This window comes from Carcharodon carcharias, chromosome 12, assembly GCF_017639515.1.
Source record: "Carcharodon carcharias isolate sCarCar2 chromosome 12, sCarCar2.pri, whole genome shotgun sequence".
NCBI lineage: Eukaryota > Metazoa > Chordata > Chondrichthyes > Lamniformes > Lamnidae > Carcharodon > Carcharodon carcharias.
The window spans coordinates 140,566,402-140,583,858 of record NC_054478.1 but is presented as its reverse complement, the minus strand read 5'-3'; the positions used below and the strand labels follow the sequence as shown (position 1 = coordinate 140,583,858).

Here is a 17,457-nt window from a genome sequence, read left to right as displayed (position 1 = left end):
TTATAACAGTACATGTAGAAGAGAGAGAGGGAGAGATAGAGAGGGAGAGATAGAGAGGGAGAGGTAGAGAGGGAAAGGTAGAGAGGGAGAGGTAGAGAGGGAGAGGTAGAGAGGGAGAGGTAGACAGAGGGAGATAGACAGAGGGAGATAAAGAGAATGAGAGAGAAAGAGCTAGAGAGGTAGAGAGAAGAATAGAGATAGAGAGAGGGAGAGAAAACGAGGGAGAGATAGCGAGGGAGAGATAGCGAGGGAGGGATAGCGAGGGAGGGATAGTGAGGGGAGGGGCATAAATTGTATAGAGGGATTTTGATAGAGTTAATCAGGAGAAACTGTTTCCTTGGCAGGAAGGTCGGTAACCATAGGACAAAGAGAGGTGACAAGGAGAATATTTTTTGACATAGTGCGTTGTGATCTGCAAGAGCGGTAGAATAAATTCAACAATAAATTTCAAAAGGGAATTGGATGTATACTTGAAAAGGAAAAATAATGGAACATAGGAGCAGGAGTAGGCCATTCAGCCCATCGAGCCTGCTCCATTATTCAATACCAACATGGCTGATCATCCACTTCAATGCCTTTTCTCCACACTATCCCCATATCCCATTATGTCAATGGTATTTAGAAACCTGTCAACCTCTACTTTAAACATACCCAATAACAGAACTTCCACAGCCCTCTGGGGTAGAGAATTCCAAAGTTTCACAACCCTCTGCGTAAAAAAATTCTCCTCATCTCAGTCCTAAGTGGCATCCCCCTTATTTTGAAATTGTGTCCACTGCTTCTAGACTCCCCAACCAGAGAGTCTTACCTGTATCTACCCTGTCTATCTCTTTAAGTATTTTGTAGGCTACAATGTGATCACCTCTCATTCTTCGAAACTCTAGAGAATACAGGCCCAGTTTGCCCAATCTCTCTTCATAGGACAGTGCCGCCATCATTGTGGGGGAGTGGGACTAATTGGATAGCTCTTTCAAAGAGCCAGCACAGACACAATGGGCTGAATGGCATTCTATTGTGCTAAAGGTTCTGTCTTTATATTAAGAAAACTTGAACTTTGCAATAACTGAGAAGAAAAAGACCCATGCTGAATTAAAACCCACAGAGAGCAGTGGAGGCTGGGTCAGTGGATATTTTTAAGGCTGAGTTAAATAGATTCCTGACTGAAAAAGGAGTTAAAGGTTATCAGGGGTGGGCAGCAAAACAGAGTTGAAGCCACAATCAGATTAGCCATGAGCTTATCAAATGGTGGAGCAGATTCGAGGAGCTAAACGGCCTACTTCTGCTCCTAATTCATATGTGTGTACATATGAACATAAGAAATAGGAGCAGAAGTAGGCCATTCAGCCCCTCGAGCCTGCTGTGCCATTCAATAAGATCATGGCTGATCTGTTTGGGTTTCAAATTCCCATCTACCCCTGTTAACCTTTGATTCCTTTGCCTAACAAGAATCTATCTCCCTCTGCCTTAAAATATTCAGTGACCCCACCTCCACCACCTTCTGAGGCAGAGAGTCCAAAGTCGCACAACCCTCTGAGAGAAAAAATTTCTCCTCATCTCTGTCCTAAAAGAGCGACCCCTAATTTTAAAACAGTGGCCCCTAGTCCTGGACTCACCCACAAGAGGAAACATCCTTTCCACATCCACCGTGTCAAGGTCGTTCAGGATCTTATATACCTCAATCAAATCACCTCTCACTCTTCTAAACTCCAGCGGAAACAAGCCCTGTCTGTCCAACCTTTCCTTATAAGACAGCCCACTCATTCCAGGTATCAATCTAGTAAACCTCCTCAACCACCTCTAATACATTTACATCCTTTCTTAAATAAGGAGACCAAAACTGCACACAGTATTTGAGGCACGGTCTCACCAATGCCCTCTATAACTGAGGCATAACATCCTTACTTTTATGTTCAATTCCTCTCATAATATAGGATAACATTCCATTAGCCTACTTAATTACTTGCTGAACTGGCATGCTAACTTTTTGTGACTCATGTACTAGAATACCCAGATCCCTCTGCACCTCGGAATTCTGCAGCCGTTCTCTGTTTAAGTAACTGTCAGCTTTCTGGTTCTTGCTGCCAAACTGAACAACTTCACATTTTCTTACTTTTTACACCATCTGCCAAATCTTTTGCCCTTTCACTCAACCTATCCATATCCGTCCATAACCTCCTTATGTCCTCTTCACAGCATACTTTCCTACCTATCTTTGTAGCATGTACGCATGTGAGAATAATGTAGGGAAGTGTGAAGTTATTCACTTTGCTCACTGATATAGTAAAGCAGAATATTTCTTGAAAGGTGTGAAATTCTAAGTGTTGATGTTCAAAGAGACGTGGCTGTACTTGTACAAGAAACACACAAAGTTAGCATGCAGATGCAGCAAGCAATTAGGAAGGCAAATGGCTGGCATTTTGGTCTTTATTACAAGAGGATTGGAATACAAGAATAATGAAGTCTTGCTACAATTTGTACAGGGTTTTGGTGAGACCGCATCTGGAATAGTGTGTGCAGTTTCAGTCTCCATATTTAAGAAAGGGTATACTTGCATTGGAGGTGGTGCAGTGAATATTCACTAGGTTGGTCCCTGGGATGAGGGGGTTGACCTATGACGAGAAGCTGAGTGAATTGGGTCTACATTCTCTGGAGTTTAGAAGAATGAGAGGCGATCTCATTGAAACCTACAAAATTCTGAAGGGGCTTGACAGGGTGGATACCAGGAGATTGTTCCCGCTGGTCGGGGAGTCTAAAACACAGGGACACAGCCTCAAGATAAGGGGCTGATCATTTAGGACTGGGATGAGGGGGAATTATTTCACTCAAAGGGTTGTGAATCTATGGGGCTCTCTACCCCCAGGGGGGTGTGGATGCTCCATTATTGAATACATTTAAGGCTGGGATAGACAGAATTTTGGTCTCTCAGGGATTTAAGGGATATGGGGAGAGGGCGTGAAATGGAGTTGAAGCCCAAGATCAGTCATGATCGTACTGAATAGCGGAGCAGCTCGATGGGCTGTGTGGTCTACTCCTGCTCCTGTTTTGTGTGCTCTCGGTCAAGGTTATCCTCAATTTTCACCATTTCATAAATAGCAGCAAAGTTCAGCTCGTTCTCCCTTCTGATAGACAATGAGCTAATGGCTGGAGGCACACCACCAGACCTATCGCTCTTGTACATTTGATTTCCAATTGAGGGAACAGAGAAGTTTGAACGTGAGAACTTGGAGCTGGTGACTCTTCCTGGTCCACTTGTTCCTTAAGATGGCCAAGGGTACAACATCTGGGTGGTAGGGATCAATCCACAGAACTCAACTCAAGCTGGGAATGCCGGTTACTGAATGAAGCAAGCAAGTCCCACTGCACTAAGTTTGTACATTATGGGTTGGACCATTCTTCACCTTTTGAATGAAAAAGGTGCTTTGATTTGGAAAGCCCGATATGATTTATGAATGGAAATTTCTTGGCGAGTGCCAACTTTCCTCACCCCAGCGGCAAAGCACTTCAATTCTGCTTAGCAGTTAACCAGAGCAACATGACCAAGATCCGGGGTTAGTCCACATGCAACACCGCCACAGGGGAACATCCATTCTAGTACGTACTAGGATCCAAACGGGGAAGGAGTGCTGGAAAACTTCAGTTACTGAGGAGGAAGAGAACAGAGTGAGCTCTGATTGGAAGAGAGAGAAGTAAGTGAAGCGGAAAAACAGGTCAACTGCAGTGCGTGATTGGTCTGTAACTGGAGTCACACTCTTATTAAGACACCATTTCCCAGGGCTCAGGAGAGGAAAATGTGTGACAATGGTTAAAATCCAGCTACTGTTCCATTTTTATACTGCATTACCCTCTTGGCTGATTGATCATTGCACAGTTATCTTTATTCATTTAACATCTTCACCTGACCTGTAGCCAGCACGTCAGAGTCTGAAGGTGCTGGGTACAAGTTCCACCCTCGGGCGCAAGATCTAGGTTGACAATCCAGTGCAGTGCGGTCGGAGTGCCGCACTGTCAGAGGTGCCACCTTTCAGGGGAGGCGTTAAACCGAAGCCCTGTCTGCCCGCTCAGGGGGGTGTAACAGGTTCTATTGCACTATTTGAAGAAGAGCAGGGGGAGTTCTCCCCACAGCTCTGGCCAACAAACATGACAAAAACCAGGTCATCTGTTCATCGTTCTTTGTGGGATCTGGCTGTCCACAAATTGGTTGTTGCGTTTATTCTACATCATAAGACCGGCAACACTTCTAAAGTATTTCTGTTGGCTGTAAAGCACTTTGGGACATCTTGAGGTTGGGAAAGGTGCTATGTAAATGAAAGTTTGAAATATTTTATGGGCTAGAGCACTTTTCTCTAGAAAAGAGAGGGCTGAGGGGATGAGCAATAGAGGTCTTTAAAATTATGGAGGTGGTTGATAGGATAGCTTGTGTCGGAAGCCCTAACAAGGGGCTACAAATATAAGATAGTCATGAATAAATCCAACTGGGCTTTCAGGAAAAACTTCTTTAATCAGAGTGGTGAGAATGCGGAGCACACTACTGCAGAGAGTGGTGAGAATGTGCAGCACACTACCACAGAGTGGGGAGAATGTGCAGCACACTACCACAGAGTGGGGAGAATGTGCAGCACACTACCACAGAAGGGTGAGAATGTGCAGCACACTACCACAGAGAGTGGTGAGAATGTGCAGCACACTACCACAGAGAGTGGTGAGAACGTAGAGCACACCACCACAGAGAGTGGTTGAGGTGAGAATGTGGAGCACACTACCACAGAGAGTGGTTGAGGTGAGAATGTGGAGCACTCCACCACAGAGAGTGGTTGAGGTGGGAATGTGCAGCACACTACTGCAGAGAGTGGTGAGAACGTAGAGCACACTACCACAGAGAGTGGTGAGAACGTAGAGCACACTACCACAGAGAGTGGTTGAGGTGAGAATGTGGAGCACACTACCACAGAGAGTGGTTGAGGTGAGAATGTGGAGCACTCCACCACAGAGAGTGGTTGAGGTGAGAATGTGGAGCACACTACCACAGAGAGTGGTTGAGGTGAGAATGTGGAGCACACTACCACAGAGAGTGGTTGAGGTGAGAATGTGGAGCACACTACCACAGAGAGTGGTTGAGGTGAGAATGTGGAGCACACTACCACAGAGAGTGGTTGAGGTGAATGGGGTAGATACCTTTAAGGGGAAGCTGGATAAACACACAATGGAGAAAGGAATAGAATGATCTCCTGATAAGCTGGAATTGCGTGAGGTGGGGGGGAGATTCATACCGGTCGACCTGTGCTGCACATGCCACGTGATTCGATGCAAGTCTTTCTTATTAACGAGAAAGCAGACAACCGACTTCTTCCCTCATCGGCCGCTAGACCTGTTATATCGTGAGGTGGCTGCCCAGCTTTGGAGATGGTGGAATAGTCACTGAATGTCACTGAACTGGTAACCCAGAGGCCAGGCTAACTCATGTCTGGGGACATGAGTTCAAATCCCATGCTGGCAGCGGAACTCAATTAATAAAATTTGAAATATAAAACAAAATAGCTAGGCCAGGATCTTACGGCCCCGCCAGGGCGTGTCTCCACCCCTGCCAATCCCGGCGGACGTGGTGAGCCATTTAAATCTCCATTCAGTTCGGCGGGACTGTAATATCCTGCCGGGCGGGAGTAGGCCTTAAAATCCTGGCCCCAGTCTCAGTAATGGTGGCCACGACATGATCATCGGTAGAAGATCTCGATCTCTTGTTGCCCAAGCCTACAGCCGCTAACCCTCTAGCGAACGAGCTGGGGTGGCGAACCACGGCCTAGTAGTAAGGAGATGATGGCCTTACCTTTGGTCCCTGAGCTCCTGGGAGACCCAAGTCACCAGGCTCGCCCTGAAAGTGCAAGACACGCTTCATCAGCAAACGGAACAGGAGCAAATCCTAACCATGCTTCATGTCGCCACAGGAGCGAGGTGACATACCTGCATTCCCTTCTCCCCCGACACTCCCGGTCGGCCATCTTGTCCTGGTGGGCCGCTAGGCCCCTGAAAGGAGGGGAGAAAAGAGAAAGCATCACCGTGACAACCCCGTCAGGCAACAGGAAATAAATAAATCAGCGTCACAAGAGAAAAAGATTCTTTTAATGAGCATGGGGGGTGGGGGGGGGTTGGAGTGGTGGAAGGGGCTGCTTGCGGATATTGGAAGAATGGAGGCAAATGTCCAAATGACACAGGGTGGTGAGGTTTTCAGGAGCCACGTATATCAAAGCGGAAAAGGCAAACCCTGCGTAAGCGGAGGGCCTGGCTGGGCGAGAACGTTCAGAGGGGGCGGTCAGAATGAGGGCGCACTGTAACTTCCCTGAAATTTAAAACTGTAGTTGAGCTGACGATTTTAATTGCTTTTTTCAAAGGTGGTGAGGATGTGGGGGCAGACCACTGTCTCAACGCTCTCCCCCCCTTCCCCCCCCGCCATCTCTCATTTACCACCCTCCAAAAATGTCAGCTCACCCCAAGACTGTCCTAACTCGCGCCCTGCCCGTTCACCCACCACCCCTGTGCTCACTGACCCACACTGGCTCACGGTTCCTTAATGCCTTCAATTTAAAAGTGATATCCTTGTGTCCAATTCCCTCCATGACCTCCTCGCACCCTCCTCCATCTCTCTGACCTCCATCAGCTCCACATCCCTGTCTGCAGGGGAGGGAGTGAATGTTTGTGGATGGGGTGCCAATCAAGTGGGGCTGCTTTGTCCTGGATGGTGTCAAGCTTCTTGAGTGTTGTGGGAGCTGCACTCATCCAGGCAAGTGGAGAGTATTCCATCACAGTCTTGACTTGTGCCTTGTAGATGGTGGACAGGCTTTGGTGGAGTCAGGAGGTGAGTTACTCACCGCAGGATCCCCAGCCTCTGACCTGCTCTTGTAGCCACAGTATTTATGTGGCTATTCCAGTTCAGTTTCTGGTCAATGGTAACCCCCCCAGGATGTTTATAGTGGGGGATTCAGTGATGATAATGCCATTGAATGTCAAGGGGTGGTGGTTAGGTTCTCCCTTGTTGGAGATGGTCATTGCCAGACACTTGTGTGGCACGAATGTTACTTGCCACTTATCAGCCCAAGATTGGATGTTGTCCAGGTCTTGCTGCATTTGGACATAGGCTGCTTCAGTAATCCATTGAGCTTCTCCCAATCCCTTTGCCCCACCAGTGGTGGCTGGGCCTTAGCTGCCTAGATCCTAAACTCTGGAATCCCCTCCTTAAACCTCTTCACCTCTCAACTTCTGTCTCCTCTTTCAAGATGCTCCCTTAAACCTAATTCATTGACCAAGCTTTCAGTCATCTGCCCTAATATCTCTTTATGTGGAACAGTTGTCAAGCTTCATTTTGGTAGCGCTCCTGTGAAGCACCTGGGGACGTTTGACTGCATCAGAGGTGCTATATAAATGCAAACCGTGTTTGTTGCACTGGAGTGTTCAGTTTGCAGGTCAGAAATGTTTATTAATGTCCCTCTTTTAAATAAGTCGGGAGTAAAGCGAGGCTCTTGATTCAGAATGCTGGTTGGGTGAATTAACACGGAGAGCGCTATAGAATTGCTGTCATTAGCTTTCCACTTACCGGAGGTCCCATTGGTCCGGGGATACCAGGCCTTCCATCTGCTCCTGGGGGTCCGGGTACGACAGTACTGTTCATACCAAACACTCCAGGGAGACCAGGAAGACCAGGGACCCCGGGTGGTCCAGGGGGCCCAGGCAATCCCTGAAGGAGAAATAGAATTAAGATCATTCCATCTTCACACTCTGTCGCTCACTGAACTAAAACGGTGGGAAGGAAAGGCTGGTTTAGACAAGACCCCGGACTCCCTGACCAGTGGCATCTGCCCAGCATTGTCACCAAACCTACCCGAGGGTCGCTTACATCACGGCTGCATGTGGGATCTTGCTGTGCGTCAGTGGGCTGCTGCTGCGTTACCACGGTCTCCACGCCTTCAAAGGCAGCCCGTAGCTGTGGCTTGGGGGAGGACACAAAAGGCCTGGATTTTCCCACGGTGGGGGTCAGGGAACCAGCTCCAGGGTCTATTCCGGGCTCCAGCAAGCCTGGCTGTTTCCATAGCGCCCGCAGGCTTAATCTTACCCGAGTCAGCCAATTGGCAAGCAGGGCACAGACACAGGAGGCCCAATGGGAGGGGCCGGAGGGAGGGGCCGGAGGGAGGGGCTGGAGGGGAGGGGCTGGAGGGAGGGCCAATGGGAGGGGCCGGAGGGAGGGCCAGAGCGAGGGCCAGAGAGAGGGGCCGGAGGTAGGGCCAATGGGAGGGGCCGGAGGGAGCCCAATGGGAGGGGCTGGAGGGAGCCCAATGGGAGGGGCTGGAGGGAGGACCAACGGGAGGGGCCAGAGGGAGGGTCGGAGGGAGGGGCCGGAGGGAGGGCCAATGGGAGGGGCCAGAGGGAGGGCAAATGGGAGGGGCTGGAGGGAGGGGCCAGAGGGAGGGCCAACGGGAGGGGTCGGAGGGAGGGCCAACGGGAGGGGCCGGAGGGAGGGCCAACGGGAGGGGCCGGAGGGAGGGCCAATGGGAGGGGCCGGAGGGAGGGCCAATGGGAGGGGCCTGAGGGAGGGCCCGGAGGGTGGGCCAGTTGGAAGGGTTGAAGGAATTCGGCTAACAGCCCGACCGGGAAAGGAGCACTGCTCGGGTAAACAGTGAGCAAGAGAGCACCACAAGATGAAGGTCCAAACCGCCTCCTATGAATAGCAGCCAGTGCCATCTTGGGGACCAGGGTGCAAGGGAAACAGTTCCAAATGCCTGCGGATGTGCCGCCAGAACCTTTCTTCTTCATCATACACGGCCCTGCAAGACCGAACAATGAAGCTCCGCCCTCCCGCCATGAAGCTGCCGACGACGCCTTCCCGAGCACTTGACACAGCGGGGGGGCCCCTGTCTTCCTGCCAAACCTGCCCTCCTATCAGGAAGTGGCCGGTAGTTGAGGATTTGGCCGGATGGACAGATAGGTAGCCACTGCCACTGGGAACTCCCGCCTCTGGGAAAAGAGGGTGGGGGAGGGAACATGTTGGGGAGCCAACACGACAGTGTCATTCCATGAACCTGTTTCCCCCCACCCTCACAAGGCTGGGAAAATTCCAGGCAAAAGTTGCTATATAAATGCAAATAGTTTATATCTCTTTCTTAGAAGCCAGAAGTCAGACATCTGGCATTCCTTTCTGTTGCAATTATCCCTTTTGGTTGTTGTTGTGGGGGGAGGGTTACCTGCCTCAGACACGAGAAATTTCATTTCTGCTGCTTCAAGTTCACCTGCACGTTAATGGACTTCAGTCAAACCCTTTCTGCTCGGCCCCTGGGGCTGCCGCCTCTTAAGACCGGCACAGCGCGATCCCAAGCTGCCGTTCTAACCCCTGGCCCGATCGCGCAAACCTCCCTTGGCAGAGTGCACCTACCCGAAAGTTTTCGAGGTTTCCGTCATATCCGGAACCTTCCATATCGAGAAAGGTCTGGGGGGGGGAAGAAGAATAGGCAGTGAGAAGACACATCCTTCCTTGGAATATACTCTGTCCCGAAGTTTGATATTCATGGGTCGGAGGGGGAGTGCACAGGGGTACTCAGCAGAGCTAAATCTGCATGTGTTGAAGGGGATCTGTCAGGGGAACCGACAGGAGGGCTTTTGCTACAGAAATACTGGGAATGGTTGATGTTACCCCCACTGACAGTTCACCCCCTTGAGCGAATGTACACAAATGCTTGGCAAAGTCTGTGCGTGCCAGAGGGAGTTAAAAGGACCCAGGGCACAGGCTGTGGGGAGTTGGCTTGCTTTAACATTCCTTCGCTCCCAAATGATATCTCCCTGCACAATGTGCGGTGCAAGAGCTCAATAAATTGGAGGAATGTCGTGGGAGAGAACATGCCCCTTGCGACAGGGGTTTTACAGCTTACTGTGTATAACAGCTGTGGCTCAGTGGGTAATGCTCTTGTCTCCGAGACCAGCGGGTTATGGGTTCGAGTCCCGTTCCGGAGAATTATAAGCACGTAATCGAGACTGACGCTCCCAGTGAAGTACTGAAGGAGCGCTACGCAGTTGGAGGTACTGTTTTTTTGTGAAATCGAGGCCCTGCCCACTCTCCCTGGCGGATGTAAAATATCCCACCACACTATGTCGAAGAATAGCAGGGAGGTTCCGGCCAATATTCATGTTGCAGCCAATAGCGCTAAAATCAGGTTATCTGGCCATTAGCGCATTGTGGGAGCTTGCTGTGCACAAACCAGCTGCTGTCTTTCCAAAGCGCCTACGCTTCAAAAAGCCCTTCATTGGCTGTGAGGTGTTTTGGGGTGCCCTGAGGTTGTGACGGGCGCTATATAAATGCAATGCTTATACGGCATTCAGTCTTCCCTCCACTGTAACCAAGTGGCAAGATTAACTCACCAGTTTGTCCGTCTTGGCGACCTCAGCTGGTGGACCTGGTAGGCAAGGTGGTCCGGGTGGTCCAGGGGGTCCTCTTGGTCCTGGGGCTCCGACCCCCAGGTCACCCTGCAAGGGATATGAAAACCAATGGTTAAGGCCTGCACACAATCCAAGGGACCGGTCCAGCTTCAGTGTACACCAGAGGTTCAGACGCCAAGAGAACCAGCTGGATTAACAACGTATCGCAAACACGCCACATCGGCCTGCCTTAATCTGAATGGAAGCGTGGCCCCTCGAGCAAACGGCAAAGGGCAGGCCCTCTGAACTCCTTCACCCTCAGGCTCAAAATCCTCATTCGTCACCAGCGGACAGCCTTTATTGAGAGGAGTGAGTATGCAGCACAGTGCTAGGCTCCTGTAGTCCACTGGAGAGTTGAGGCACATGGGGGATGGTTGCATAGTTGTAACGTTACTGGGGTAGTAGCCCAGAGGCTCGGCTAATTCTCCAGAGATGCGAGTTCAAATCCCACCACGGCAGTTGGGAGAACTTAAATTCAATCAATTAATAAATCTGGAATAAAAAGCTAGGCCCATTAATAGTGATCAAGGAACTAACATATTGTAGTTAGGACCCATCTGGTTCATGATGTCCTTTTAGGGAAAGGAAATCCTTACCCTGTCTGGCTACACGTGACTCCAGACCCACGGCAATGTGGTTGACTCTTAAAAACCCTCTGAAATGGCCTACCAAGCCACTCAGTTCAAAGGCAATTAGGGATGGGCAACAAATGCCGGCCTTGCCAGTGAGGCCCACAATGCAAGAACGAACACAAAAATAAATCCTACCAAGGCAGACATTTTCTCTATTTTGGAACAGGCCTTTCGGCTCCTCGAGCCTGCTCTACTATTCACTTAGATCGTGGCTGATCTGTATCTTAATCTTGGTTCCATATCCCTTCATACCCTTACCCAACAAAAGTCTATCAATCTCTAGTGTTGACATTTTCAATTAACCACCTCCCCCCCCCACACTGTCCTCCAGCCTCAGCAGTGTTCTGGGGGAGAGAGTTACAGATATCCACTCCCCTTTTGTGTGAAGAAGCCCTTCCTGACATCACCCCTGAACGGTCTGGCTCGAATTTTAAGGTTATGTCCCCTTATTCTAGACTGTCCCCCCCACCAGAGGAAATAGTTTCCCTCTATCTACCCTAACAAGTCCTTTAATCATCTGAAATGCCTCAATTAAATCACCCCTACCACCTCATTACGCGAGGGAATCTTGTATTGAAAGTTACTTATTAAAAAATCTGATCCCTTCAAATTTATCCAAATCGCCCACGTCACTAAACAATGGACAGCTGGGATGAAAAATCAAAAAAAGGCAGGAGAAAACAGCGAGAACTCATCTTATTGGAGGCTGACCTTATCTCCTTTGGACCCATGATCGCCGGGAGTTCCTGGGAAGCCTTGAGGACCAATCTCACCCTAGGCAAAGGAAGGAAAATAAAGACTTGTTCATGCTGAACGCCCGTTACTTGTCTTCGCACGCAATCCTGTTCAAAAACAATTCCTGGGACATTTGTAGGGGAGTATATTCTTTAAAACAGAGAAGATAAAACCATGGCTGACATCCCGGGCAGTACCGGAGCACAGGGACAAGAGAAGGCCTCTCAGCCTCTCGAGCCTATTCTGCCGCTCAGTTGAACTGAGGCCGGTCTGTACCTTACTTCCATTTCACCCTTGAACAGTAAACACGAGGGAGTGCTGCACACTCTGGGGTGCTGTCCTTCAGAAAAGACATTAAACCGAAGCCCTGTCTGCCCACTCGGGTGGGGATAAAAGCTCCCGTGGCATTATTTAGGCGAGGAGGTGGGTTCTCCCCAGTGTTCATCCCGTGACCAACATCACTGAAAAAGCAGCACAGGTCATTATCATACTGCTGCTTGTGGGAGCTTGCTGTTCACAAATTGACTGTGTTTACTACATTACAACAGTGACTACACTTCAAAAGGACTTAATTGGTTATCAAGAGCTTTGGGATGCCCTGTGGTCATGAAAGGCACTACATAAATGCAAGTCCTTCTTTCAAATGTACCAGTGCAAGTAGATGTCAATAGAAAAACCCTCAGCTGTGTAGCTGGAGGTGTAGAGTGTAACAGCAAGGAGGTAATGTTGAACTTGTGCTAGACAGTAGCCAGCTGCTCTTGGAGTATTGGTGCAGTTATTGGGTAATCTGTAATAGGAAGGATATAAAAAGTAGGACCTAACGAGGGTATTAACAAGCTGAAGAGTTATATTCAGCCAAACATGATGGGGCTCTTTTCCCTATAGTAGGGGGTGACCTGAGGGAGACTTTTAAAGTTATGAAATGGTCCGACAGCAGAGACATAGAGATGTTTCCACTTGTGGGCAGATGATAATTGGAGCCAGGAGTATAAGATATGTGCTAATAAATTCAATAAGATATATAAGAGAAACATCTTTGCTGGAGAAGGATTCCAATATGGAACTGGCTCTCTGACTAGAATGTGGAACTCATTGCCTGATTAGAATATGGAACTCGCTCCCTGATTAGAATGGGGAACTCGCTCTCTCATTAGAATTTGGAACTCGCTCCCTGATTAGAATATGGAACTCGCTCCCTGATTAGAATATGGAACTGGCTCTCTGACTAGAATGTGGAACTCATTGCCTGATTAGAATATGGAACTCGCTCTCTCATTAGAATATGGAACTCGCTCTCTGATTAGAATATGGAACTCGCTCTCTGATTAGAATATGGAACTCGCTCTCTGATTAGAATATGGAACTCGCTCTCTGATTAGAATATGGAACTCGCTCTCTGATTAGAATATGGAACTCGCTCTCTGATTAGAATATGGAACTCGCTCTCTCATTAGAATATGGAACTCGCTCTCTGATTAGAATATGGAACTCGCTCCCTGATTAGAATATGGAACTCGCTCTCTGATTAGAATATGGAACTCGCTCTCTGATTAGAATATGGAACTCGCTCTCTGATTAGAATATGGAACTCGCTCTCTGATTAGAATATGGAACTCGCTCCCTGATTAGAATATGGAACTCGCTCCCTGATTAGAATATGGAACTCGCTCTCTGATTAGAATATGGAACTCGCTCTCTGATTAGAATATGGAACTCGCTCTCTGATTAGAATATGGAACTCGCTGCCTGATTAGAATATGGAACTCGCTCTCTGATTAGAATGGGGAACTCGCTCTCTCATTAGAATATGGAACTCGCTCTCTGATTAGAATATGGAACTTGCTCCCTGATTAGAATATGGAACTCGCTCTCTGATTAGAATATGGAACTCGCTCCCTGATTAGAATATGGAACTCGCTCCCTGATTAGAATATGGAACTTGCTCCCTGATTAGAATATGGAACTCGCTCTCTGATTAGAATATGGAACTCGCTCCCTGATTAGAATATGGAACTCGCTCTCTGGTTAGAATATGGAACTCGCTCTCTGATTAGAATATGGAACTCGCTCTCTGATTAGAATATGGAACTCGCTCTCTGATTAGAATATGGAACTCGCTCTCTGATTAGAATATGGAACTCGCTCTCTGATTAGAATATGGAACTCGCTCTCTGATTAGAATATGGAACTCGCTCCCTGATTAGAATTTGGAACTAGCTCCCTGATTAGAATATGGAACTCGCTCTCTGATTAGAATATGGAACTCGCTCTCTGATTAGAATATGGAACTCGCTCTCTGATTAGAATATGGAACTCGCTCCCTGATTAGAATATGGAACTCGCTCCCTGATTAGAATTTGGAACTTGCTCCCTGATTAGAATATGGAACTCGCTCTCTGATTAGAATATGGAACTCGCTCTCTGATTAGAATATGGAACTCGCTCTCTGATTAGAATATGGAACTCGCTCCCTGATTAGAATTTGGAACTTGCTCCCTGATTAGAATATGGAACTCGCTCCCTGATTAGAATATGGAACTCGCTCTCTGATTAGAATATGGAACTCGCTCTCTGATTAGAATATGGAACTCGCTCCCTGATTAGAATTTGGAACTTGCTCCCTGATTAGAATATGGAACTTGCTCCCTGATTAGAATATGGAACTCGCTCTCTGATTAGAATATGGAACTCGCTCCCTGATTAGAATATGGAACTCGCTCCCTGATTAGAATTTGGAACTTGCTCCCTGATTAGAATATGGAACTCGCTCTCTGATTAGAATATGGAACTCGCTCCCTGATTAGAATATGGAACTCGCTCTCTGATTAGAATATGGAACTCGCTCTCTGATTAGAATATGGAACTCGCTCTCTGATTAGAATGGGGAACTCGCTCCCTGATTAGAATATGGAACTTGCTCCCACATGGGGCTATCGAGGAGATTAACAGGTGTAATTAAGGGAAGCTGGATAAACACATGAGGGAGAAAGAAATAGGAGCTTACATTGAGAAGGTTGGATGAATAGGGGATGGAGGAGGCTTGTGTAGAACATTAACAGCAGCATTAACAGGTTAGGCCAAATGTCCTGTTTTCCTTTCCTGTAAATTCCTCATAAACTTTACATAATTCCATGGGTTTATGAAGACAGACTTGCGTAGCCAGAGCTCTTATTCATTGCAGCCAATAATAACGAAGGGCTGGTGTGATGGAGGAATCACCAGGAGCCATGTTAATGTCATCATTGAGAGAGTGCTTCCACTGGTCAGTAAGCTACTAACTGGAAGAATGAACACAAGAGGAATCAGCTTGAAAAAGAATCTTAACACTGAGCGTGGCTTTCAAAGTGGAACTCACGGCCACTGAAGCAGAATCCCTTGAAGAAGGGAACAGGATTACTTGCTCGAAAAGGTTTATAAAAGAAATAGAGAGTGAACGAGAGAGTGGATTGGAATGGGTGGTTCCTGTGGAGTGAACTCCCTGGCAATAAGATTGAGAGATCTGAGCGATCACATTCTGTCAATGACTCTTCAGTGACTGGAGGTTGCTCAGTGGGCCAGCCATTTAGAGAACTTGAGCCATCCATAATACATATAATAATACAAATTCTATATAATTAAGAAATGAATCACGCACCCGCTTGCCATCTTCACCAGGATCCCCCTGTAAGGAGAACACATGCTGTTACACCAGTGTTACGCGATGCCTTAAATTCACTAGATCCTCATCAATGGAGGACTCTGCAAATGCAAACTGGAGACACAAGGCACATGGGGTGCTTGTGGTCACCTGCAGATACACAGGTCTTCAGTTGTGGTTAATGCAGGAGAAGGACAAGGGCCATTCAGCCCCCCCAAAGCCCATTCAGGCCCAAGGAAGAAAGGCTGAATGAAACTGGACAGTAAAAGCTTTCATCTTCGACAAAGCTTGACCTCGAGGTGAACCTGTGTGAAAGTTCTCCTGCTGGTGTCGCAGTGCCCAATTGCCCATTCGGAAGGGCAAGCAGGGCTCCGTCAACACGTCGACATTGCGCGAGTCCACCTCTCTTTAGCCACTCTCTCCTCCTCCATCGGAAGGTGGGGCCAAGTCAAGATGTACGCTGTGTCAGGACTCCTACTGCCAACTTAGACTCTAGTGTGAGGTATGACTGTGGTGGGGCTGTGGGGGAGAGGGGGGGGGTGCATGGGGCCACCATCCTTTGCCGGACAGAGCTCTCGATTGCCTATGCTGGTGGCCCAGGTGGACCTCTTTAAGTTCCCGTGGATTTATTCAAAGGAGAACGGAGAGTACTCCCAGAGTCCTGCCAGCCAAGGGTGCCAAGAACCTGGTTGATCTCGCTGCTGCGTGAACTGCAAGATGCTCCCGGGTAACTTACAAAAAAGTCTTGAACATAATCAGCGTTCAAGTCCTGTCCAATACGCCCAAGTCTTGCTCCTTTTTTCAATTAACCGGGATCTTGGGGAGCCTATAGTTCCCCGTGCTTTCTCCATGACAACGCCTCGGCCAATCAGAGTCAACTCGCCAACCAGCCGGCACCCTTTTCCCTTGCGGTATAAATTGTTGTGATGGTCTGAAATTTGGCATTCTTGCATTTGTCCTGAGGCGTGCAGGGCGGAAAGCTTCAGCAACAAGTCCCGCACACGACCCAGTGACTGTTTAACGCGATACCCGTGAAAACTGACCCGAGAGACGCCCGGATTATCCGGCCAAATCACCAGTCGCTACTCACCGGCTCCCCGTCTCTCCCAGGAGGACCCGGTGGTCCCTGCGGTCCGGGTGGCCCTTGCCCGCCGACGCCCTGCCCCACAACGACGCCGTCACCGCGTTCCTGGACCGTGGCGCCAGCGAGGCCGGGGGCGCCCGGGGGACCCTGGCTCCCCGGGGATCCTTTCTCCCCCTTCGGGCCGCGGTAGCCGAATCCAGCCGTGCCCTGGAGGAGGAGAGGGGGAGAGGAAGCAGAAAGCAGGGGGGGGGGGGGGTGGTGGGGGGAGGGAGTGTTAAGGTTATTCATCAGCTCGCGCCTCCATGGCCTGCATTTGCGTAGCGCCGTTAGCGGGAGTGTCAGCCGAATGACGATTTGACGCCGAGTCACGCGATTGCTACTGGCGGCCGACACCGCCCTTGGGGGCGGGGGGAGGGGTGGGGGGGGCAGGATCGGAGTGGGGCGCGAAGAGCTGGGAGGGTTGCGAGGCTGGAGGAGGTCAGGCGGGGGTTGAGAGAGGACCCGGGTGGGGGTGGGGGTAGGTTGGGTGGGGGTTGGGGAGTGGGGGGGGGGGGACTGGGGGGGGTTGCCAGAGTGAGCACAGGGGTGGTGGGCGGATGGGACATTGTCGGGTGGTGGGGGGGGGGGGGGGGGGGGGGGGGGGGGGGGGGGGGGGTGGGGGGGACCACGGGCAGCAGACGTTTCGGAGGGGCTGCAGATTACCGCGGGTGGGCCTCTGGAGACTGGCACACACGTGGCAGCGAGCGGCTCAGTGCCCGACCCCACCAGCCCGGCAACACCCCCACCGCTCGCTCCGAGTCACACGGCCTGTATAAACCCGCGGCTCGGGAACTCTTACTCGTCTAGTGTGGGGTGGGGAAGTGTCGGGGGGGGGGGGTGGTGGGGGTGCGGGGAGGTGGCGGGGGGGTGGGGGTGGGGGG

At 49.6% G+C, this 17,457-nt stretch overlaps 2 protein-coding genes across 3 annotated transcripts in view; both read right to left on the bottom strand.

The window, feature by feature from the left end:
• LOC121285278 (pituitary tumor-transforming gene 1 protein-interacting protein-like) overlaps nt 1-17,457 on the bottom strand; it is a 100,211-nt gene that overhangs the window by 71,505 nt on the left and 11,249 nt on the right. The window lies entirely within an intron of this gene.
• Nucleotides 1-17,457, bottom strand: part of LOC121285050 (collagen alpha-1(XVIII) chain-like) — a 29,156-nt gene that overhangs the window by 9,707 nt on the left and 1,992 nt on the right. The window contains exons 2-9 of the mRNA XM_041201172.1: nt 16,544-16,744; nt 15,451-15,477; nt 11,793-11,855; nt 10,393-10,497; nt 9,413-9,466; nt 7,583-7,723; nt 5,956-6,018; nt 5,822-5,866 (exon numbers count right to left, since the gene is read on the bottom strand). Coding sequence (XP_041057106.1) covers nt 5,822-5,866; nt 5,956-6,018; nt 7,583-7,723; nt 9,413-9,466; nt 10,393-10,497; nt 11,793-11,855; nt 15,451-15,477; nt 16,544-16,744 — 699 coding nt within the window. The remainder of the gene's footprint in view (nt 1-5,821; nt 5,867-5,955; nt 6,019-7,582; nt 7,724-9,412; nt 9,467-10,392; nt 10,498-11,792; nt 11,856-15,450; nt 15,478-16,543; nt 16,745-17,457) is intronic.